Raw genomic sequence first — 25,000 nt, 5'->3', positions numbered from 1 at the left:
GCTCAGTCGCTGTTAACCGTTGTTGCTCCTCGCTCTCACAGAAAACACTGAAGACACAGAACCGCGGAGCATCAAGGAGACGCCACGGTGTCAGGTTAAAACCGTCCACAGACTACTCAATTCTGTCGTGTTTCCTACAAGGTATGCGGGTATAACAGTGTGAGGATGGCAAAGCGACCCGGGACTGAGGACGGGATGCGGACTTCACCTTCCATTCTCCGGGATTTCGTCGTCGATTTGAACATGGATTGCAGTGGGGGTGACGGAGCCGCGGAGGACGTCTCCCTGGAAGAAATCTTGACTCTGTACAGCCAGCCGATAAACGAGGAGCAGGCGTGGGCAGTATGTTATCAGTGCTGTCGGACACTGGCGCAGACACACCGGAGGAAAAACTCAAAATATGCCGGCGCTTGTGTGCGGAGGATTGAAGGACCCGGGGACGTGAGGATCAGGAGGGACGGGACTGTAGGACTGCGCTTTGATGAGAGCACAGGTAAAACGGCCTGGTCCTCACAGAGACGCGTGTCTGTCTCTGGTAAACACGACACCATGTCCTCAGGCTGTCATTTACCAGGGGTTTTTCCTTCGCGTCACTTACAGGCCAAGCGAGTGGAGCATCCTCACAAAGAGGCCATATTGTTGTGGCTTTCTGCTTCCAGCCATGTGGTGATCTTGTTTACAGATGTCTGGTGCGGTCGCTGCTAATGCATCATAAATTAATAATCGCCTTCCTCTAAGGGCTCCAGAAACACTAAAGCTGTGAATATGTTTAATCGACCAGTCGAAAAGCAAATGAATCGCCAAACCGCCCTTACTATGCGATGGGATTTGTTTTCTTTGCTCCTCTACGACGGTAAATTGATTTATTTGCCTCCATCACGCTGAGGTTTGAATTATAGGCTAAACAGCCAATATATCAACTGAGTAAATAGAGATGCACGATATTGGACTTTCTGCCGATATCTGATATGCCGATATATTGGGATGATACTGATGTTTTTCTCTGCGCCCAACTGTAGTGATATAGATATAGATATTATACATTGAGAAAAATAAATTAATGTAAACAAGCAATGGTTGTCAAGGAGGTAGCAGCCTGTTGAACCTACTGTTTAGGGCTGAACAATTAATCGAAATTTTATTGAAACCACAATACGGCCTTATGCGATTCTCAACTATTTTGATTTTTCATTATTAAAATACGTTTTTTGTTTTTTCAGCTTCTTAAATGTAAATACTTTCTGGTTCTTCACTCCATGTAACAAAATAGACTTAATTGATTATGAAAATAATTATTAGCTGGGCAGCCGTCCCTGTTCACATTATCACTCTAAAAAATATGGTTTAAAATATTTTTTAATAGACTTGTATACATAAACAGGCTGTACTTCATTCCCCCAATTAGTACGTATTTGAAGAATTAGCCCAATGTTAGAAAAAGGTGCATATTTTCAATACATTTTCCAAAGTGAGAAACTTAAAATCCTCAAAAAGATTATTATAAATCTTAAGGACCCGAGATGTTGCCTCCCCCTTATGGCACTTTAAAATAAACCACTTCTACTTTATGTCGGCGAGCTAGCAAACATTTTCAAATGACCAACATGAAATGTTATGATTTTGCCCACTTGGTTATCGTGATAACAGGAATTCACCGTGATCGGCTTTTTTCTAGAAACTATTACCGCCATGCAGTAATGGCACTATTGCATGCTGGGCTTGTTCCCTAGGTTACTTAGGGTGTATGTTTGAAATGATGCTCCTCCAGTGTCTGTTAGCTTCAGTAAACAATGAACCATGTGATGCAGAGCACCTTGAGTGAGGCTATTATCAAGACTGCAGTGAAACTACACACCAAATACAGATTACACATTGTGAGTAAAAGCTCCATTATATGAGTCATGTATATACGGCACAGGTGAATAGGCATTCAGTGATTCCGTAGTTCTGAGCAGGATGTTTGATACATGAGACACTTGTACCTGAGGCACATGTGAAAAACGAGGAAGTGCAAATAGTTTGAATGAATACAGTACAGTCAAAGGTCAAAATTATTAACCTGCATGTATTTTGCACAAAGTTTGTGTTTCACATTTGTATCAGAGCTTAAATAATTTTACTACATTAACTTATCAGTCAACTTATCAACTACTGGAAATATTTCAAGATCAATTTTCATCATTTACTTATTTACTATTACTAGTTTTTCACTTGTAATGTCGTTGTCCTGTTGATGATGTCACATACTGCCATTCCTTTTATCTTGCATTATTTCAAGCTGAAAGCAGTCAAAATTCTCTGGATTTCACAGCCTACCTGGAAGATCTGGTATACAATACTCTACAGACTCCGATCTGGAAACCAAAATAGAACTCTGTGATGGATATCCGGTAATCATCTTCAAACATGATGATTAGAGAATCATCAAAGATGATTATTACATGTTCACCAGGTCACGTGTGAAGAGCCTCGTACCTTTCAATTTGCATTCCATGAATGTCTGTGAGCTAAAGTTGGGTGTGGGGAAAATGATGTGCGTCTGTCAACAAAGCAACTGAGTTAATGTCCTCGCCGTCTCCTGGGAAACTGTTAGCCACACTTGAGCATATAAACACACTCTGTCAGCACTGCTGAGCGTTGCTGTGTGACCAAAAATAGGGAGAAAAAAAACTGATGTGACTGCAGATGAGATTAGAGATTATGGCCGGAATCCTTTGCTGTCCACCTAGATTTGTTGAGGTAATTTTGGGACAGCTTGACCCTCTCCTGGTTCTTATTAAGCCTCCAGGAGTGCAGTCGACAGTTGTATAAAAGCAATGCTCACGTATCCTACGTATGGCCTTTATTTTGTGTGAGTCAGGAAAAAGGTGTCATGGGTTGGCCAGTATTCAGACCACAACACTGCGCTCCACAGCATCTCTGGCTCACATTGCGTTGTGTAAAGACCTTGTTTATAGCCATCTCGGTAAACAAGGACGAGTTTATCATCGTGATTTATTGCCGAGAGAATCCTACTAATGAGCAGCATAGAGCTCAAGCCAAGTCTTGTTTAAGACTTGATTCTAAATTGAACTGATTTTGTGACCTGATCTGCAGTCGGGTTAGTCCATGTGTTGAATCTGAATGATGCAGCCAGATGAAGCTCGTTTACCCCAATGATTCATGCCTGTGCTTTTTTTTTTTGGGTTTTGTTTCCTTCTTGACGATTTTGATGCAAAAAGTATTTTAAATGAAATCATATTCATACACTTAAATTGGTTAATTAGCTCCTTGAGTGGTGTAAGGATGTATCCTCTTCGTTTAATTGATAAAAGATTTGCCACTTTTACTTATTAGAAGTCTGCAAAACTGACCCAGATATGCTCTGTGTGAGAGACGAGGACCTTTGCAAAGCTGCCTCTGCTTTGCTGACAGAAACAGAGGACCTAGTGTTTCCCAGTTGACTGTTGGTAGAAGACTGTTTTTCCTCTGTTTCTGTGACTTGTACTTCATGAAAACAAGCACCTCCTGTCAGTGTGTCTTTTTATAAATGGCAGACCACATCGGTGTGTCTCTTATTTATTTAGGATGACCTCATCTGTCATACTGTGGACTTGTGTGAAGGTCTGTAGTTATACAGCTCTGCTTGTACTTTCACCCCTCAATGTTGCCGTACCTTTGACGGTTGGCTTTTGTTCATATCAGTATTGCTCATAAACACTTGCCGTGTCAAATAAAAATAGAACTAGTTGCTTATCATTTATTCACTCAGTTTCAACCATCATCTGCAGAGCTGTGATCATGTACGCATGAGAAGTTCAATATTTCATCTTCTGTTTACTGTGAGCGTTCTCTGTCTATTCATTCTTGTGCAATATATTATATGCACATGCGTGAATAATTCATAGGGTGTGTTTGCCCTTTTTGATTGACTGGAACAAATAAGTACTTGCCCAACTAATAACCATCTTCAGTGTTAATAAGTGTGAATAACACTCTCCTCTCTGTTCTCTCATTGCAGATAAATACAAACCGGCTCCCACGTCATTAGAGGTGAGTTTTTTTCCATGCTGGAAAATGACTGTTGCCTCAGTTGGTTTTCTATTAACTCAGATCCAGCAGCAACACCCAAGACGGAAAACACTGGTTTAAAAAAAAAAAAAAAAAAAAAAAATACTTCATTAATTCAAGTAATTTATTTAGGAAAGTTAATGCATGTATTGAATGCATTTAAGTTTAAATTTTCTAAAATACACAAACGCAACAAGAGTAAACCAATCTACATGAACAGATGTGCACTCAAAGATGGGTAAGGCTAAAGGGCAAGTGCATCATCAAGTGAACTGACCATTTCTCAAACTGTTACTGTTCAACAGCTCGATGGCTTCCAGAATAAACCCAGACTTCTTCAGTTTTGTTTTACACACAGGCAGTGTAAATCACTCTGCTGATGGTAACAGATGTAACTCTGGTTATTTATAATCTTATCTTTTGGGTCTTTAGTTGTCTGATTTATTTTTTTTCCCACTCCACAAGTGTAAAGCATTATTTCTCACATAAACTGAGGCTAAATAGTTTAACAGTTATCACCGCTTGCTCACCATTGATGCTATAGGTGAGCAATAAGACTGGTGTGGCCTTGAGGAAAACATTTTCAATGCAAGGGAGTCAAGTTCCAAGATGTACTCTATCCTAGACCTGGCAAACAAATTAAAGAAGTCTATATTTAACATGAACGACCACAGTTTTAACTCTTTCAAAGAGATCATTGCTTGTATACCGGGACTAAGGGTTAGGGATGTAAAGCGTACAATCGAGGGTGTCTTTTTAAAGTTGCACATTTTATGTACATAAACAATATTCAGTTAATCTTAATAATAATAATAATAATAATAATAATAATAATAATAATAATAATAATAATATATTCAAATTTTAAACGTTGTACATTAGCAGCTAATAGAAATGAGGCTCTTGCTTGAAAAAGCCGCTTGTGTTACCTTGTCGTTGGGTGCGGCTGCAGAGAAACTCTCTGACACAGATGTTTGTGGGATACACGGATATAATCTGACTGACCTTAGGAAAAGTTGTGCGTTTGCTGTCCACCAGTCATTTGAAAAGTTGTGATCCACAAGCAGTAGTGTCACGGCTCTAACTGCAGTCTCCTCTGCCTGAGTGGCAGCACTGTGTCCCGGCACAGTTGCAGCTCAGACGATGCTTCAACCTTTTAACTCCAAGTATTACCTGCGTTAGTGCTTTGGGTTGATGTTGTACCCTCTGCTGGTATAAGTCGTAACTATATGGTATGTGGAGTCAAAGAAAAGAAATGGACGTTGTTGGCTTGAGAAAAAGATTCTTAATTCATAAACGGGTAATCACTAACATCTCACAAGCATGGGAAGATTTACAGCAGTAATATAGCCACATTTCAATATTGTATGCCAAATTAAGAAGGCTTAAAATTCAACAAAGTCAAGATGCACACAAAATACACTTTGAGAATTTTGATCACATCTCCACTATAGGTTGAGCCCAGTTGCTCTCGCTCTCATGGCGTCCTTTAATGTGCTTTTCTTTGAAGCTTGAGCCCTGACCTGTGAGACACTAAACCGTGGGAGTGAGCTTTGTACGCATGGCACTCTCTACTTTTGTTCTGTGGTTTGTTGTGTGAGCTGCACCCTAATGCAGGAGAGCACTTAAAAGAATGCATGTCTTTGTTGTTCCGCTCTTTTTCATGTGTGGTTTTTTTTTTTTTTTTTTCTCCCTCTTTTTAATCATTCTACACTGAAACATAAGTACTAGAAACATGTGAAGGTTATATATGTGGCCAGTGTGTGTTTAGTCTAGCAAGGTGCATTGTGTAATCAAGGGAGGAGAAGTTTCTGCTGTGTACACAGGCTAATTACACACAGTCCCGTCAGCTCCAGTCGGATCTTCCCTCATGTTTGTTAGCGTGGTTCATGTGATCTCAGACATGCATGTGTCTGCATGACTGAGTAGGAATTGGAATTCCTCCATCAGCTGACATTTGGATAATGAACAAAATCTCATGGCTGATCTGTGACCTCTCAGCCTGCCGCTGCTCTCCAGTGAATCTTAACTGAGAAAATATAAAATGAATCTGCTCTCTTCTTCGTCATTCAACACCATATTTTGCTCATAGTATTTTTTTTTTTGTTTTCTGCTGTAGTTTTACTGGATTTCTCATCACATAGTGACGTGTATTGTGGTGCTGCTCCTGAGCAGGGTGTGTTTGGCCTTGTTGGTGTTCTTCTTGGCTAATGGTTTGTGCATCGGCATAACAGACGCCCTACAGGAAAGACCCATGTGGCTAAACCTTGAGCACAGCCCTTGTTTGTTTGTTTTTTGAGTAATCTTGCTGATCGCAGTCAAACCACAATGAAAACATGACTTCCTTGTTGGAGGTAATGACTCGTCACCTGTGTGAGCTCTCTGTTTGAGAGTTTGTGAGATTTTTGCCTGGCTTTTAACAACTTTGTGATGTTGATGTCAACATTGTGATGTTGAAATGGCTTGTTGCAGGGGGATTGGGGGCCGTCTTCCCTCCCCCTACTGTCTTTTAGTGGAAAACCAGCCTTGCAAGATCAGAGCCACCAGCTTGAAATCGGAGGGCTCGTGCCATCTCGGGTCTTGTGAGGAACACGATTTGCTTTACGGCACTGCACGCAGATGTTCATCATGGCAGCGCTGGTGGAAAAAGAAGCAGAGAAAACTGTTGTCGGAGGAAATGACTGTCTGACCGAGTGAGGGGCCACACACGTGTAAACATCGGAGCAGCTTTTTCCAGAATTTTTCAATTTATTATTATTTTTTTAATCCAGAAAACTACTGCTCACTGGATATAGTGTCTTTTCCGGACCATTCTCTGTAAACCCTAGAGATGTTTGTATGTGGAAAATCCAAATAAATGAGCAGCTTCTGAAATACTCAGACCAATATTTGTGCCCTAATCTAATGCTTGGTTTGAACCTAACCAGGTCATCTTGAACCATGTCTACATGCCTACAATGAATGAAGTTGCTGCCACGTGATTGGCTGATTGGACGTTGGCTTTAACGAGCAGTCGGTCGCTTAACAGGTGTACCTGGCTAAGCAAGTGCATATTTGTATATATTTGGCTCAAACAAAGTGCGGAGGTTGTGAGTGTGTTTGGCCTGAATGCCAATCATGCCATCACCCTTTAACAGTAATGTGATGTCATCAGTTTGCTCTCGACTGACACTATCATGTCAACTCTGATTTGGAGAAGATGGAAAATTAATATTTTAATGTAGTTATGGACTGATTTTCTTTGAGGGGTCAGCTGTCAGGGTTCAGTGACACCTAATTTGATTTCCTATATGTACCAGTGAACTCTGTTACTCTCTGTTTTTAGTGTTATCAATCATGACATTGACAGGTTTACTTAAAAACACCAATACAGCTTGTTCTACGATCTCTGTTCATATTTTGGCTCGTATGGACATTTTCACAGCAACTTCAAAGCCAAATGAATGGAGTTTTAGTAGTCTAAACTATTTGAGTTGGTATTTATTTATATCCTTGACTGATTGGGGGGGGGAACCTCAGTCATCTATATCTGAGAGAGTAAATGTTGTTTGTGTGTGTGTATGCCAAACATATAAAGCTATCTAGTCTTAAAACCACAGACATTTTAGAGTACATGGTTGTCATAAAATGGTGAATGTGATATTTATGTCATAGCTATATGACATACAAATCCTCAATTATGCCTCAAATGTATTAGAAGGGGCTAGATTAGATTTTTGATGAGTGTTTTTGTCATATTAACTTGGCACATACAATTAATACTCATTATTTTATGTACATAATTCTTACCTACAGCTCTCAGGTTGATGGTTAGGAAAGATGGCATGAAATTTCATCCTTGGTGACAGCCCTTTCCAGTATAAGTGACTTCAAGCCTTCAAACTTGACAATCTTTGACCAAATATTGACTATGAAGACATGAAAGAGCAGCCTTATGTTCTATGTTCTGCCTGTTTTCTTTTGCTCCATATGACAAAGAAATAATTAAAACTAAATCATTTTGGTTTGTGGGCAAAACGAGACCTTTGAGAACATCATCATTTCCAGGTTTCAAAAACACTGATCAACAATTTATGGACCATATGTTTACTTGATTAATCCAGAAAATAATCATTAGTTACAGCCTTAGTTCTGCCCCAAGAATAGAAAGAATAGTGACGCTGCAGACTGTAAATGACAAAACATCAACTCCGGCAGTGGAAAAACCTCCTAGATTTAGCTCTGGTTATGTAACCGTCTGTAGTGGTGGCTTTGCTCTACTACAGAAGCAGACCGCTTATCTGTCTGCTTTGTGAACTCGGATGTCCACAGTGATGCCTCGGGTCACAATTGCTGACTAGAGTATGAACTTGTTTAATTCATAGCCAAATATTATGTCAGACCAGTTGAAATGTTCAGCATGAACAGGCTTCTGCACTGAACTGTGACCCCAATTAGAACTTTTTATACTTGATACTTATTCTCATTATCTTATCTTCTTTTCTCCATGTCCTGATGGTTGTTTTAGACATAAATGGCGTTTCTCCATTTTGATGTGTACACATTTTTTAATCTACCATTGAAGTTTTGCTATCTATTGGTTGGTTTGGGCTTATTGGGAAACTAGCTTTGCTATGATGAAGATATGACCTCACCACATCCGTTCCTTCAGGAGTTTGTTGTTCATGAGTAAAAAAAATAGTTTTCATATTCATCTCAATGATGACACCAGTCTTCACTGGAGATTCTCTAGTAATGAAACAAGTCATTGTTGGAAAACCACATGATATCATGCATCAGAGTAGTGTGAGAGGGAGCGAGAGAGAGGCTGGAGTTAAAGACTGAATGGAAAGGTTCACATTTGTGAGGATGCTCAAAGAGGTTTTTTCTGCTTCAAGCCAAACTCCATTGATTGACTTTGAAAAAGTCCAGAACTCGGCTGCCAGGTTTTGAACTAGAATGTAGAAACATGATCACATCCAGCTGGTTTACCCTTATTTATTCTTCAACCCACTTCAGCACTGAAGCTCAGTTTCTCAGCATTTCCTTTTGACACCCTCATGACTCTTCCCTCTGCATTTCCTATGAAGCATTTGAAAATGTGCGTGTTCTCGTGACTACCTGTGGTTCGCCAAGTCTGCCACCGATGGAATCATGTGTTTTTTTTTATTTTCCTCTGACTGTGGCGAGCTCCCACCTTCTCCTCAGTGGACTTCTATTTTAGTTAGTGGTTCAGCCAGGACCTGAAGCCCAGCAGTGGGTTTTCTGCACGTCATGACCAACTGTGTATCCACAAACTGGTTCCCTCGCCTCCTTCATCCTTTACAAATTACTTTGAGTCACAAGTCTTTGTATGAGATTATGATGCATAATTAAATTGAACAGTTTTTCCTCCTCCCTGTTTTAGACGCCTATTCCTCATACCTTCTGTTTAAACGCTCCAAAAGTTTTCTTTCTGTGATAGAAGGAACTGCATGAAGCAACACAGCTGTTGAGATGCTGTGGTTTATCCAGTTTTTACTGTGTATTTGGCAAAATATATTATAATTTATGCTCCAGAGTGTTGGACATTGTATTTGAGTCATGTAATCAATAATACAACTGATGTGCAAAGTAACTAATATTATATAAAGAGTATTTTCCGTACATAATTCAAACAATGAATAAGACCCTATGGTACTGTCTGTCACTCCGACATGCTGTACCATACCATCTGCATGCATTGTAGTGCATGCCGTCCTATAGATGGATTATCAGCTTACATAATAAGACGTTAAGGAAAAGAATATTTATTTTAGCCCTGGCACAGGATTATCAACTGCACACAGATGATGTTGATAAATGTTAGCAGCGTAACATAACACAATTGATCTTTGCTCAGAAAGAGTAGGATCTATAGAGTGTTAAGAAATTCTGGATGCTTTTAAACACCGATGGGAAGGTGTCGTAATATATATTTAACTTATAATTGATCTTAAATGTGTCCTGTTGACACTCTCTGTCCTTTCTCTTTTGTACAACACGCCCAGGCTCCAAATACAAGCACAACCATGCCAAGCAATACCAGCTTCACCCACATCATGTTGTTTTTGGTTGCCTCCCTTTTTTAGTTCTCCATTCCTTTCTGTATCGGAACGTACAGTACACTAAATGAGTCATGGTATGCTGCCGTTTATTGCATTACCTCCACCAAAAGCTTTGAGGTGTAGCTCCTCCTACATGTAGCCCTGCTGTATTGTCATGTCGTGCACTGAAAACACTGCGCTGTCACTTATCATTACAAGACCTTTAAACCTGACTATTGCCTAGGTTCTCAAACTGTGGTATGTGTACTGAGGCCAAAACAACCTAACCTTAACTAAAATCTAACACAATATCATACGTGAGTCATAATATTATAATTACTTAAAATAGCTGTGTATTTTGTAGTATATTACACAACGTGACAAAGCGAACATACTGAAGGAAGAATTCAGCCTATAGTTACCTCAGGATTGACCTCCCAAGAACATTCAAGTAGCGCTACAATTGATTAACAATTTCTTCTTTTGAGGTTTGAAAGGAGATCACTTTTTTTTTTTTTTTTTTTTATTAACATTTTATGTTCTAGAATAATAATTAGATTAACCATTAGATTAATAAAATAAGTGTTGTGTAGCTCTACTTTTGAGTCAGCGGTGTGGTAACATTTTTTTCATTTGTCTGTCCAGGAGATGTCCATTGTGCTGTGTGCATATTTATTTTTTTTGAGAGAGAGCAATGATCAGATTGAGTCAGGAGAGGACACATCGGTTGCAAAGCCAACTGGATGTGCTGCTGTGAAAGAGCACCTTTGTCTCGTAGTAGTCCAGTGGAACTTTGAGACATTAGGATGAGCTGGAGGAGGCTGCGATAAAAGACGTCATACCCTGCTGCTGATTAATGAGGGAAATTGTTTATTACATTAATAAAATCATCCTTGTTTGGAGGAATGCTGGGACCTTATTTTGGGGACATGGTGAACCGTCTTCCTGTCTATTTAGTTGAATTAACTTTACTGTAAAAAAAAGAGTTGTTTATCCAACTTGTTCGGGGGTTGCAATGAAATTAAGTTTGTTCTATGATGATGTGCCAGTGCACAGTCAATTATAGATCAGCAGGAGCTGAGAACACGTACATAAATGACATTCCCTCTCCACGGGCCAAAACATTTTATTTGCAGTCGACTTCAGATGAACCATAGCTACAATATATTAAAAACCTTTCATATCAAGCTTAAGAAAAATAAAAGTTCTATGTTGAATGAAATATCTGAATCCAGTAAAATACACAGATAACTGTTTTAAATTGTCACTCCTCCTTTTGTACCTCATGTGTCTTACACATGAAATAAACACTACAGAAAATGTGCAACATCGCATTTGTCGTTTGTCCCCCACAGGTTATCGACTCACTGGGTGTTATGATCTACAAAGCTCTGGACTATGGTCTCAAAGAAAACGAGGAGCGTGAACTCAGCCCGCCGCTCGAGCACCTGATCGACATGATGACCAACCATAATAAAAGTGAGAGCGACCCCTGTCCCGACGAGGGCTACGAGGCTACTGAAGAAGAGGATGAGTGTGAGGAGGAGGAGGAAGAGGAGCTTGTATCTGCCACCACCAACTGCACGGTCGCCAGAATACGCAACTATCGGGATCTTATCCTGGTAGGTTGTTTTGTGAAATATGTGTAAGGATCTGTATTTTTTTGTCTTTCCCCACATTCTCACATCATGTCTGTCAACAAAGCGGTCTGTCCATATGTCATTATCGCTCCAGCTCTAAACTAATTCCCCAGATGGAGGCCGCCAGGCCGCTAATTCCCCAAGAAACTTCAGAAAAAGGGACTAGTAATTATAGCTGTGTAAACACACTGCTATTTGGGGAATAGGCTTAGAAACTTTCACAGCCTGTTCCCTCCATATAATAAACCTGTTCTAGAGCATAAATATACATGTTTGGTGTGTTTGCTCCCAGTGCCGATCCGGTCTGGCCTGGCTCTTAATTCCCCTAGCAATGTTTCCACTAACTTTAAACTGTAATATGTTGGTGTGACGTGGATGGATTAGACCACAACACTTTCTTGAGCGACCTCTTTCCCTGCTGATCTGTCAGGCCTGGTAGGTTGGCTCGGTTGAGACGTGAAGCAGACCAGTGTTGACAGGAATTGCTGGTGAAGAATGTCACTAAGACAGGAATAGTTAGTAAATGTGCTGAATCATTCTGTAGTTAAAGGAAGTGAAATGAGACAGGTGCATACGATTCCAACATCCTTCTATCAGTACTGTCAAACTTTTTAGTTTTGGTTTGGATTATCGTCAACACTTTTAGTCGTTGACTGCCCACCAAATGTAATTTGTCAGTTTGACACCCCTTGTTGCCTACCTTCACTTTTGCCTCCCTTTCTTATAATAAATATTTTATGGTTAGTGACGATCACAGTTTTTAGTAGAAACAGTGGAAACCACAGATTCAGCGATACTTAAACCCTAAATACCCCTACTACTCGGGTGTTATTTTACCTGTATATTTCCCCTGTAGTGACAAGAAAGACGACACTTTTACCGAGTCAGACATTCCTGTGACTTGCCAAGCCCATCAGGTGAACACAAAAATATGCCATTCATCTGGTTTATTCCTTTTGTTTTCGCTGGAGATAATTTGACAGGCCATCCATTATGTTGGCAGTCAGTTTTACTGTCATTACAAACAGTCAAACCACAAGGGTCAGATTGGAAGATGCTGCGACTGGACAATCAGGTTCACACAACGAAACCTAGAGGCATTCGTTCAAGAGTGAAGACTTTGTTGTTTTCCCCTAGTGACACCATGAAGTGACCTTTTTTAGTTTTCAGTCAGATGTTTTCCCCAGTTAAATAGATACTGATGATTAAAAAAAAAAAAGATTAGGTGTGGTCATTCACATTGTAGGAGCAACTGATTTAAAAGCAATGGTGCAATATGTTACTGGCCTTATTCATACTTTCACTAATATTTTCCTGATGCTACCTTGAATATCTGCTGTTATTAGAAATCTGTCATTGGGCTTTAAAGATTTATCACTTCCATGTAACTAACAAGTCGGATATACACACTGAATCTGTATGGAATGCAATATTATCGTGTTGGTACATACTGTACGTAATTGGTGGTTTGGTATAACATTTTAAGTCATTGATTTTATTGTATGGAATGGAATATGCAAAAAAGGAACCGTTACCAAAATGTAAAGGTGATAAAATGGCTCTTTTTCTTCACAGCTATGTTCTTCCCACCTGCCGAGCCCTTCAGACGCTCCCAGTCATTACCAGGCTGTGTGCCGCGCTCTCTATGCCGAGTCCAGGGAACTGTGCACCTTTCTGGAAAAGATCAAGAGTGCTAAGGAGGTAAATGAGTCTAGAAACTGCAAGTTATCGATAAATATTGTGTGGCAGTCCTGGAAAAAGCCATTAGCCATGGACGACGTAAACTGCAACCTCCTCTCACCCCGGTGAAATCAAAACACATGGGAAAAATGTGAGAAAGTACCAAACTCTCTTGTCCTGTGGATTTACCACTCTTCTTTGATACATAGATTTACTGTGTAGCATTTTAATTGGTTGAATCGGGATCTGTTATGCCAATAACACTTCTGTTGCTGGGAAGAGACAATGCTGACTAGAGCAGTGCCCAGAAGTTGTACAACAACAACAAAACAGCCTACAAAGCTGCAATGAGCCAAGGAGCCGGGACCGTGGAGGTGCCCTTGTCTGACCCTTAGTCCAGGACATTTGACGATCTTTGGCTGCGGTTACCGTGCGTCTGTATGCACGTGATCTGGCGCCAGTATGGTAGTTAACTGGCACGATTGATTAATGGAATATGATTAGTTAGAAATTCTCTATAAAGCCTTTCAGACTATAAACCAACTGTGTTGGAACTGGCTTATTTTATTTCTGATCATAAAAGTAAATGATAAAATAACCTTCACAGATTGTGCAGTAAAACATCAAAAATGACGACATGAGCTAACCCAGATATTACACCTTTTTATAGAGAACAAACTGTATGGATGGAAAAATGCAGTATTGAGCTTGTGGGAAAACGTACGCTTTACCTCACTCTTGCAGGCAAAATGGACATCAAATGAAATTCTTGTGCAACCACTAATCAGCTTCTGTTTGCGCTGATTGAATTGCAGTTTAGTGAAAATGCGACCGCATGACATTCTATGGCTTATCAGTCTGCGTAGGATTACTTCACAGTATGTGTACACTGGCTGTGACTTCATGCAGATGTTCTTATGTAATATATTATTGAATTAAAGAGTAACACTATTACAGCTTATGGAGGGGAATGCCGGGCTGTGGGGGCCCCTCTGTACTTCCTGTAGCACTGAGTGTTACTGAATAACTGCTAATTGGTTACCATGTTCACTATCCCACATCAGACATACCTACATAGTAAGATGGTCAATAAGCTTCTCGCAGTCAGATTTATATGTGGATTCCCCATTTGTGTCCCCTTTAATACTGTAAAACACTGAAACTCCTGAGAGTTTATGTGAAAGAAAAGTTTGATTTTTATTTCTTTAAAAAGAAGAGAGAACAAACTTTTAAGGTGAAGGCAATGCTACTCTGTATATGTATTAAACAAGATATTAGCAGAAAAAAGGTTTTTCATCAGAGACACAGGTGTTGGTGAATAGATGAGGAAAAACAGCAGCTGCCACTCTCCGTCAAGGACAGCTTTTCTTTCTTTTTTGGCTTTTTAATCTCATACATTACATTTTATCCAATCTCTCTGAACTGAAAAAAAAAACCTTTTAAGTAGGGGTGGGTCAATGGTTGGGCCATATATCGATATTTTAATTAACAAATGAAGGAGCTCTAAAGTAAACTGTCCCTGACAGTTTCACTCGCCGGGCATCACCACTTGGGCAGAAGTTACCTGGACAAAGTGGGAGTTTACACCAGGATAATGGTGGAGAAAGCTATGTTAAGAGATGCTCCATCCATGTTTAATACATGGACTTTATGCACTTTGTTCTCTATGTTTTTGAATAAATAGAGAAATACTGCTATTTTAACTTTTAATAACGTTTTGTTTCCTTCTGACAGATATTGCGATGTATCGCTATATGATTGTCTTGCAAAATGTGGAATTGTTGTATTGCGATATTATTGGTATCGTGGACCATGTTTTGTGTATCATATCGTGTTTTCAGTTACCATGTGATTCCCACCCCTACTTATGATATGAAGAAGAGGTTGACTGAGAGGAAGAACACAGTTTTTGCAGTTATAGATGCAGTCTGTGTGACCACTCTCCTCCTTCAGCACACATTAATAATAATGCGTGTTTAAAATACACACAGCAGATTACTTGTCTCCATGTCAAGGTTTGCTGCATGTATTTGACTGTAAAAGGATGCATGTATCCAATACAGCACCGAAGAGGGTGACTTTGTTTCTGAAACAGTCACACCGATCTGTGAGTAATCAGCTTGTGCTGCTAGGATTCAGCAAACACGGGTTAACTGCAGTCATTAGTCGGCCAATAACTTATTGTTTTCCCCCTCTGATGCAGTTCTTTGAATGGATCACTGCTACAAAAGTGTATGTCATTATGATCCTCAGTCAAGGACAGAGGCCTCATGTCTTTGGCTTGTCCATCTCTTTCCTGTAAACGCAATATCTCAAGAAAGCCTTGAGGGGAATTTAATCTAATATTTGTATGAATGAACAGTTGGACTGAGAGATGAACAGAGTAGGTTTTGGTTTTGTTCACTGTGACAAATCACTTAAGAAACAAAAACTTGTGACTGCGATGTCTCACAAACAGCACTTTGGGAATCCTTTTAAATTTGGCACAAATGTTCACCAAGTGTTATATAAGTCTGGAAATTGTGTTGACTAAAATTGTATTGAATACCTTTTTTTTGTGCTCAGAACCTTCGGCGAATGGAAGGTGGGACTCGGGATGACCCCGTCAAAGACCTCGATGAGCTGCAAAATGCAGATTGGGTGAGAAGAATGTCAACAACCACTATGTTAAAGCTAACATTAAAAATATTATATATTCCACTTATTCAGAGTGCTCTATGTCATTTTTATAATCCCACTAGGCACGGTTCTGGGTGCAGGTGATGCGAGATCTTCGACACGGTGTGAAGTTGAAGAAGGTTCAGGAACGTCAGTACAACCCACTGCCCATTGAATACCAGCTCACACCCTACGAAATGCTGATGGACGACATCCGCTCCAAGCGATACAAGCTGCGGAAAGTCATGGTGTGGAATTAATTATCCCTCTCAGACTAACCATGAGCATTCATTCTTTTCTTTTTTTTAGCTACTTCCTCTGATCATAACCATCCTGATTGTCTCCAAAATCCATGTGTATTTTTAAAAAAATCATAAACCTTATCAAATGTCATTCCAGGTGAATGGGGACATCCCTCCAAGGTTAAAGAAGAGCGCACATGAAGTCATTCTGGAATTCATCCGGTCACGACCTCCTCTCAACTCGGTGAGTAATGCACAACATGCTGCCAGGGAATTATCAGAAGATTTTCCGTTTGTACACTCATGTTAGTTCAATTAAATTTTTTATAAAGTACCTGCAGTTTGGCAGCTTTGAGAATGACTGTGACGGTCATTATCCTCATTAAATAATCTTTGAAAATAGTTTGTGTGTGTGTGTGCGTGTGTTTTGAGCTGACTTCTGTGGTGGTTGTGACAGGCCGCGGCCCGGAAACTGAAGCCTCACCCTGCCCGACCGAGGAGCCTCCATGAGCGACTTCTTGAGGGCATTAAAGCTGAGAGGAAGCTGAGGCCGGTGTCACCGGACATGATTCGCAGAAACCGTCTAGGTGAGACAAGGACACAGTACTAGTATACAAAAATAATAATTATAATAATTATTATAAATAATAATAAATCTGTATAATGTTAAATACAAACTGGTGTTAAAATGAAAAACAAACAAAACATTTACATGTCTAAACCCTTCTTCTCTTTGTTAAAGCAACCAAACTTAACCTTTTAATCCATCTCAAGAAATGCTTTAGTTGTGCGGCTGTTAACTTACTACACTTTATGAACCTCCACACAGGGTGAAAACCATTAAGCAGGACTTAACCATTCTTAAGTGCATCCATCATGATTACTCTAACAGCTTTCTTCATACATTGATCCGTTCACTTCATCAGAAATGTCACCGTGTTTGAACAAGGATGACTTTGGCTGCAGTTGTGAGCCTTCGGTTGTTTGCTATACTTGTTTGCTGCTAAAATATCTGCTGTGCTTACTGGCAAATGTCCCTCGGGACGCCTGATTCCCCTGGTTTAACCTTAACTGTTAATTAGTTAATATAATACTGTTATGTAATGCTGCATGTACTTTTCAGTACATGGTTCAAACTATGTAAGACTTTAATCAGATAAAAACAGCACTCATTTAATCAGTCGGTACCATACAGTACATGCACAGGGTGTCTTTTGTTGACGGACTAAGGAGGTGAATATGCAGCAGTTGTTGAATAACCATACATACATTCAGTATAGTGACCAGTGGCGGTTGCTGCTCTGTGATACAGGGGAAGCTCATTTCTGGCACAGTTATTTATACAACAGCCAATCTGATGTCAATTAAAAATGAGTGAATGAACAAATGGAACAAGAAAACACCATGATCATGTCAATCCGAAACAAAGAAATGCTATGACAGTGTTTTATTTACAGTGTATAATATGTACAGCCGGTTGCTATTTTCTACAAAGCTGTTTCTACTTAAGCTTCCTGTTTTTGCCACAGTGTCTCGCTCACCACAATAAAAACAAAATCTGTTCGACTGGTTTTAATGCGGCGTGCTGCTGCGGGAATGTACAAGAAGAAAATCACGTCAGGTGACAAAACGTTTTGTAATGAAATGTAAACACAACAGTAAATATTTAACCATTTATTCGACATTTTCGATGGAGCAGAGATTCACTTGCTGTCAAAGAGCAATCGCCTCTGATAGTGACATGCATAATACGTAATAGCAGCCTGGTTGGTTCTCTGAACCTCTTTTGTGGAAAAACTTGTGAAATCTTCTATTTAAAAACTTGAATAACTTAACCATTCATTTGTTCCATCTCATGGAATTTTCTTCTTTCTGCTTCCATTTTTTTTGTACATTGGTTTATCGGTTAGTCATGAGGCCTCTAAGCACGTCTTACAGTTTTGACTTGTCAGGTAAAGTTAAACATCACCTGTTGTGCTCCTATTGTTAATCCTTGTGTTTTCATTCCAGGCTATTTTTAGCGTTAGGCACTTGCTCCTCCCTGATTTAAACACACACACCCCTTGTGTTTTATTTTGTGACTACTCTCACTTAGTGGATGTTATGCACAAAACCCTCTCTACCCAAAGTAAGGAAGGGATGGCACAGTAAAATTGAATGTAAGACAGTGTGGAATTGGGTATCATAAGGTGTCAGGCTCTGCCTCAAGGCAAAACCTAATCTCCCTCAAACGAGTGATGCCTTTATTTTGAGTGGTTTAAATTTAACTGTGTTATAACAGCTGCTCACAGTGCTGATTCTGTGATTGTGAAGTGATGAAGCCGAACTGTTGATCCAGTCTGCCCTGCTTGTCACCCTAATCTGCTCTCACTGTAGAATATGGGCATTACGTAACACAGATACCATCAGCCCTCTACAGCACAGATAAAACATTGAATGGCCGATGATCGTCTCGATGTAGCTCTGTAGGTCACGGAACAACTGTAATCTAGATGGACATGGAGGAATAATATTTTTTTCCTTTTTTTTTTTTTTTGTACTGTGGCTCATCAACTTCCCCTGCTCCCCTGGCACTTGACCCCCTGCAGCTGTGCACAAACTAAGCATTCATGTGTCAACCAGTACGTTTCCATGTGCATCAAACCACTTCATTGGACTACTATCCTTGTCCCAGGACAATATATATACACGGAAACGCTGGCTATATTCCCTTCAGCTTGTTGACATTATTGTTGCATGATGTTTGCCGATTACATCACAGACCAACACAACGTAAAGAGATGTTGAGTTGGTACCATGTGAATGGCCATTCTGAGGTTTTCTATCATGCATCAACTTTAAAATGTTAAATTCACTCACTGGTCTTGATTTTGCTGTTTTTACCGGCTTCCTCTAATATTTGTGGACATGAACCTTGCAACAAGCACAGAACACCTAGGCCAGTTTGGGGCTGACATGCAGTCGTAATTTGACTTGCATCAGATTATGTTAATCCATATTATATTTGGTATGATTTCAGTTGGCACACTTCCATTTTTCAAGCATCATGTAAACGTACTCAGTGTTGTCTCTCAGTTCACACCTGCTTTGACAGATGCTTGTTGCCGTCATTCCCTCCTTGTGGTACCAGTTTGGTGTGAAGGGATTCAATTATGAATGTTGCGTAGTCCCGCTGAAGGCTGTATTCTCCTCACTTTTCTCCAGGTGCAGGAAAAAGCATCAGCACCCCACAAGACTTGTTCCGAAGCTCAGGTAAAATGCAAATGAAGCATGGTTCAAAAGCAAACAGTGGTATAATCTGTTTTGTAGCGAGTTTGCTTTGCTTCGTTTAGTTGAAATGATAGAGACCTGAGTTGAAGTTCAGCATGCGCTGTGTGTGTATTGACTGTGTGTGGTATCATGAGTTTACACAGGAGGCATGGCTGTCAGCTGTTCAGATGAGGAAACTGGCTTTTGCATGAAAGCAAAATCATATTTAGGTTTGTCAGATATTATGATTCTCTCATCTTGACAAACTGTCCTGTCTTTGACCCACAGACACTCCCGATGCACCCAGGAAGTTAACTGTCAGCACCCAGTCTCTGGCTGCTGGCATCTACACGGGACCCAGTCAAGGTGCAGGGCAGCAGCTAGGCCAAAGGAAGAGGCTGCTCAAAGCACCTGCTCTGGCTGAGATGGACAGCTCTGAATCTGAAGTAAGATGTTGGCTATTTTCATAAGATAATAAGACCCCACTAAAGTTTTACATTCGGCTTACTGTCCCAACCACAATTATGAAAATATAAAAAGTAATATTTACAACTTGCATGATCAGCTTCCATGTCCAAACGTGTACATGAAAGGTGTTGCAGTTCTTTCAGCTGGCTTTTAAAATATATTGCTTTAGTTATCCAAAAGCTGACCAGCGTGTTAATATTAAAGAGGGTAAATTGGACTGAATTTAATTTTGGTATAATATAAGTACTTTTGAATCTGAATGTGTGATCTTTTGGCTAACAGGAAGAGTCCAGTAAGAGCAGCTCCAGTATGTCCACATCTTTGAGGGACGACACGTCACCCGAGTCTGCAACAGGGAAGAAGGGTAGGAGGGTCACCTTGCCTATACTCTTAACACTTTTTTTGGCTCTTAAGTCATCTTTTCATGTTATTTTTTTTTTTTTATTTGTCTCATGTCTCCAGTTCGTCCAAAGTTCCTGCCCATCTCTGCCGCCCCACAGACAGACAAGCATCAGTCTCCACAGAGGCGACACTCCATCGAGAAGGAGACCCCCACCAGTGTGCGTCCTTTTGTTCCTGCATCCAGACAGAGCTCCAAGTCTTTGGTATGTTAACTATTGGAACAATTCCTTATGGCATTGGAGTTAAGTTAGAAAACTAAGATGGTATATTACACTCTTTAAGTATAACCAAATGTAAAGCAGGAGTTTATACATAAGCAGGGACATGCATTATAATTTCAAGGAATGGAGCCTCTACATCTACCAACAAAACTGAATACATTTCTGTTGACATCGCTCCCGTCCTGTGACTGGCCATTTGTTTGGCATGAGGTCACCAGTTCTCTGAGTAGCTCTGTGCTGGTCGTATGATACTAGTAAGGTTGATGCATGTAATTGAAACCACAGGACAGGCCGCTGTGCAAAGACTGTTTAGATGGAATTGGTTCTTTCTTACCACACGCTAGCAGAGGCCCAGTGCCAACTTACAACCAGCTGAAAGTGGTCACAAAAGGACAGTTCTCATGGACATTCACTTGTTTCACATTACACAGAAAACAGTATCTCCTACCAAAGATAACATTCAGTTGTCTAGCCAAGTATTTTAAAGGAACTAAAGTATGAAAAATTGTCAAACATTTATCATAGGAATCAAGTTTTGAAAAAAAAAATGATTGTCTTTTACCAGAACTATCTCTATTTCCTTGTTTTCTGTTTTGTGATGTGCATCAGTCTCACCAGTGCTGTACCAGGTGTTGAGTTAGTTCATGTATAACAGTCAACAGATCTTTGTTGCAGTTCCCCCTCACCTTGTGGCACACATGCACATCTTATTAATGTGTGTTTACACTGCTCGAACATCTTCTGTGCTTTAAGAACGTCATTTTTCTGTTTTGTGTAATGCTGCAGTTAATGGCGGATCCTAATGTTAATGTTAGTTCCTCTATAAAAACAAAAATGTGTCGAGAGAAACCGGATCATGTCAGATGACCTTTCAATCATGACACTCCCTGGTACTTAATGATGCATGAAATGAATCAAAAGTTAAATAACAGTATGAGCTCATGCCGGGAGATGGAGGTTATGAAATCATGTGATTTGAGACTCCTTTAAGAAACCACAGGAAACCTCTGTGGTCGTCTTCATGGGGTTTTTATAACATGTCACTTTGCACACGTGATGATGTGACTGACATCAGTTCTTATATGAAATGCAATGGAGCCTGCTGTATGTAATTAGCTTGTGGAAATATCCTGCCTCTATTTGAATGTCCTGCTTCTGTGTGTGCTGGTCAGGTGAAAGCTGCCAGTGGTGCTCAGGGAACGGTACGTGACTGTTACTGGAAATAATCCAATTCTACCATCAACTCTTCACACTACTGTGTTAGGAAGCTATGCAGAACCCAGTGTACCCATAATTCAACAGGCGTGTCTTGGATGAGTGTGACCATGTCAATATTGTCATAACGAGGAGATCTGTGGCATAGTGGAAAACACTCTTAGTTGGGGTAAAAAAAAAAATAATCCCAAGCAATTTTTCAACTTCAAGACAAAATATTTATAGAGTTTTCTGACTTTGTCACAAATCTCCAGCTTGAAACATGTTGGGGGTCCACTCGATTGATAGAAATTCAGTTGTAATGAAAATATGGTTGTTTGTAAATTGAGTAAAGCTGTGGACCACCAACATGAAGGGTGTGTTACATCACTGGGATGCTGATTGTTGTCACTGTCTTGTTGTCATTGGAGGCATCCATTTATGTGGATGACTGTTCTCACCCTCTTCTCACCCTCTCACTGCACGTGTTGATGTTTTTAGTTCCATGCTGAGAGCTTGAGTGTTTGTGTCTTGTGGGGTTCAGGCTTGACTGTTTTTGCTCGCTCTACCTGCACTCACACGGTGTCGGTGTCTGTGGCAGCAGCTGCCATTGTTTCACACTGTTTGGCATCATCTGTGTTCTGATCTGTGAATGACGAGGGCTTTTTGCTCATCCGATGAATCGTTTTTTTTTTTCCAGGAGGAGTTCTGCTACCCAGTGGAGTGTCTGGCTCTGACGGTGGAGGAGGTGATGCACATCAGACAGGTCTTGGTCAAGGCTGAGCTGGAGAAGTTTCAGCAGTACAAAGACATCTACAGTGCCCTCAAGAAAGGAAAAGTAGGAAAAAAAACTACCAGTGATGTTTATTCAGTGAAGCTTTCGGATTTTTAGTGTATCTTACTTTGGTCTACTTTTATCTCTAGCTTTGCTTTTCGTGTCGAACAAAGAGGTTCTCCTTCTTTACTTGGTCATACACCTGCCAATTCTGCAAAAGGTAATTTTTTTTCTTCCCTTAACTCATCAGCTAAAGTAGAGCATCTGTCCAGTAATGCCTAACTTTAATGGTTAACTTTTGTCTTTCCCAGGCCTGTGTGTTCCCAGTGCACTAGAAAGGTAGGACACGCATAAAACCTCATTCTGTAAAAATGTGAAGAAAAAAAAAAAGGGTAGACTCCGATCTAGTAATACTGAATAGGTGACACTCATCATTTTGTCTTTGTTCTTCAGATGCGGCTGCCATCTAAGCCTTATTGCACCTTACCCATCTACTCTTTGGGCCCCAGTGCTATGCCAAAAGAAGAGGCAAGTGGAGCATCTGCCGCAGCAGAGTCCGACAAGCACCCGTTTGGGTCAGAACACAACCGACACAGCCTACGCCGGAGCGTAAAGAAGTATGTTACCATAGACGTGTGGCCCAAATGTCCTGCTTTTGTGGATTGGTAGTAAATTTCTTCTCTCCGTCCTCAGGTTGTCCAAGCATGGTGGTAGTAGTAGCAGCAGCAAAGATGGCTGGACACAGGATGAACTGGAGCTGCCCAAGGAGCTGACGGAGGACTGGGCCACTATGGAGGTGTGTATAGACTGCAAAAAGTTCATCACAGAGATCATCTCCTCCAGCAGGCGCAGCCTGTGCGGGGCCAGCAAGCGAGCCCGTCTCAATCGCAATCGCAAAACCCAGTCCTTCTACATGTCCTCGTCTAAATCGATCAACTTCCGGCCCCTGGAACGTTCCATCAAAGAGGTGTAGAAAGAGGGACTGACCTGTGCACTTTTGTTATGCTGAGCATATTTGTTGAACGAAGAAAATGCCCCCTCTTACCACAGTTATTTTTTTATTTTAATTTTTTTTTGTATATAGTAATTTTCAAAAAAACAAAGCCAGTCTGTCCCACCCCAAAGGTAGAAAAGGTTCGTACACCTTAACTGTCTCAGGAAAAGTTGGCACGCTATGATTGTTCATTCAGTCGCTGCCAGACAAAGTAGAGCCATGTTTCAGTGATATTTCAGGCCACCGTGGATAAAGCGAACCTGACGAGCTGCCGATGTTGAATCAGGTAAGAGAATGCATATTGGACACGAGAGCAGGATCAAACGTTGCAGACAAATAAAAGTTTCACTGAATTTGTGTAAATAATATCAAGGCCCAACCCCAATCTTAGTCATCAATACGTTTTCCAGTTCCTGTTTACTTTGCACACTCAGGAAGAACAACCGATTGTCTTTTTTGACAGAAATGCACTGTAGATGCTCTCGTCAGGTCTGCTGAGGTCGACCTCAGCCACTTTTCTGCTCCCTCCTTTATTCTTCCAGCAACAGTTATGCCAAATAATATACCATTCACTTTGTTATATGAAAAGCATAGTCATTTTTATCACGCAACATGTTGCAGGGCGAGAATAGTCAGGAAAACATTTTCTGGGTGGGACTTAGCTTTTAGTTAACATATAGTTAACATATAGTATATTCAGTTCTGTGCCTGGTGCCAAAATGTTAAAAATGTTTTTAGTAATGTTGGACCTATTGTACATATGTGTTACCCAATAAACCCAATGGAGGACATGCTGGGGTATTCAAGGTTTGTTTTATTTGCCCCTCCTTGTTCCGAGCTGCGCAGTAGAAGCACAGAAATGTGGGTTGTGAATGTGTACATGCTGTAGATTAATTAATTGTCCCAAATTTAATATAAAAAAACAAAACTTAACTAAGCAGAAGTATAATTTTACAATATTTTAAGGTTTCTGACTCTTGGGGTTTATTTTTGGAATGTCTTTCTCTGACCTTTTTTTATTATTAGTGTTATTTGTTTCAATGTAATAGATTTTATTTCTGTTGTATAGTTTATAAACTCAGTGTTAAGCTACTCCTCTAAATCGCATATAGCACTTTCATTGGACCAATTTATTGTTTATGATCTGTTTTTGTCTTAATGATATTAATAATTATTAAAATCTTTGTTTTGTTACCTCTCGGGGGTCAGTAGTGCCGTTTTACCAGGGTTTCTCATGAATGAAGATGTGTGTGAATGTTTGCAGTTGATTGTTTTGTTTCTGAGGAAGTGGCTAAAACAAACGCTGACTTGATTGTATGGACTTTTTAAGTGTATAACTGTCATTGAATAGGCTTTATGAACATAGTCAAACGTGCATATATA

The 25,000-nt window shown here is 40.2% G+C and overlaps 1 protein-coding gene across 4 annotated transcripts; it reads left to right on the top strand.

Moving 5' to 3' along the window:
* On the top strand, window positions 1-24,292 carry spire1a (spire-type actin nucleation factor 1a). Of its 4 annotated transcripts, XM_058619499.1 has the most exons (18): window positions 1-493; window positions 4,001-4,032; window positions 11,450-11,716; window positions 13,310-13,435; window positions 15,980-16,054; window positions 16,156-16,320; window positions 16,472-16,558; window positions 16,772-16,901; window positions 19,519-19,566; window positions 19,852-20,009; window positions 20,314-20,395; window positions 20,494-20,636; window positions 21,827-21,856; window positions 22,549-22,686; window positions 22,773-22,843; window positions 22,935-22,962; window positions 23,077-23,240; window positions 23,317-24,292. In XM_058619499.1, exons 1-18 carry the CDS (start codon window positions 166-168, stop codon window positions 23,594-23,596), a joined length of 2,352 nt encoding a protein of 783 aa, XP_058475482.1. In that variant the 5' UTR covers window positions 1-165; the 3' UTR covers window positions 23,597-24,292. The 4 variants fall into 4 exon arrangements, with proteins under 4 accessions (XP_058475482.1, XP_058475484.1, XP_058475483.1 ...); XM_058619501.1 differs by lacking the exon at window positions 19,519-19,566; XM_058619500.1 differs by lacking the exon at window positions 21,827-21,856 and having other exon boundaries at window positions 2-493.
* The last annotated feature ends 708 nt before the right edge of the window (window positions 24,293-25,000 follow it).

Source organism: Solea solea, chromosome 20 (assembly GCF_958295425.1).
Source record: "Solea solea chromosome 20, fSolSol10.1, whole genome shotgun sequence".
Taxonomy (NCBI): Eukaryota; Metazoa; Chordata; class Actinopteri; order Pleuronectiformes; family Soleidae; genus Solea; species Solea solea.
This window is presented reverse-complemented; position numbering and strand designations above follow the sequence as displayed.

Coding starts and splice junctions, on each gene's coding strand:
- spire1a (XM_058619499.1), top strand. CDS start 166: ATGGCAAAGCGACCCGGGACTGAGGACGGGATGCGGACTTCACCTTCC. Junction 20,010..20,313: donor TGGACAGCTCTGAATCTGAA/GTAAGATGTTGG, acceptor TTTGGCTAACAG/GAAGAGTCCAGTAAGAGCAG. Junction 22,963..23,076: donor GTTCCCAGTGCACTAGAAAG/GTAGGACACGCA, acceptor TTTGTTCTTCAG/ATGCGGCTGCCATCTAAGCC.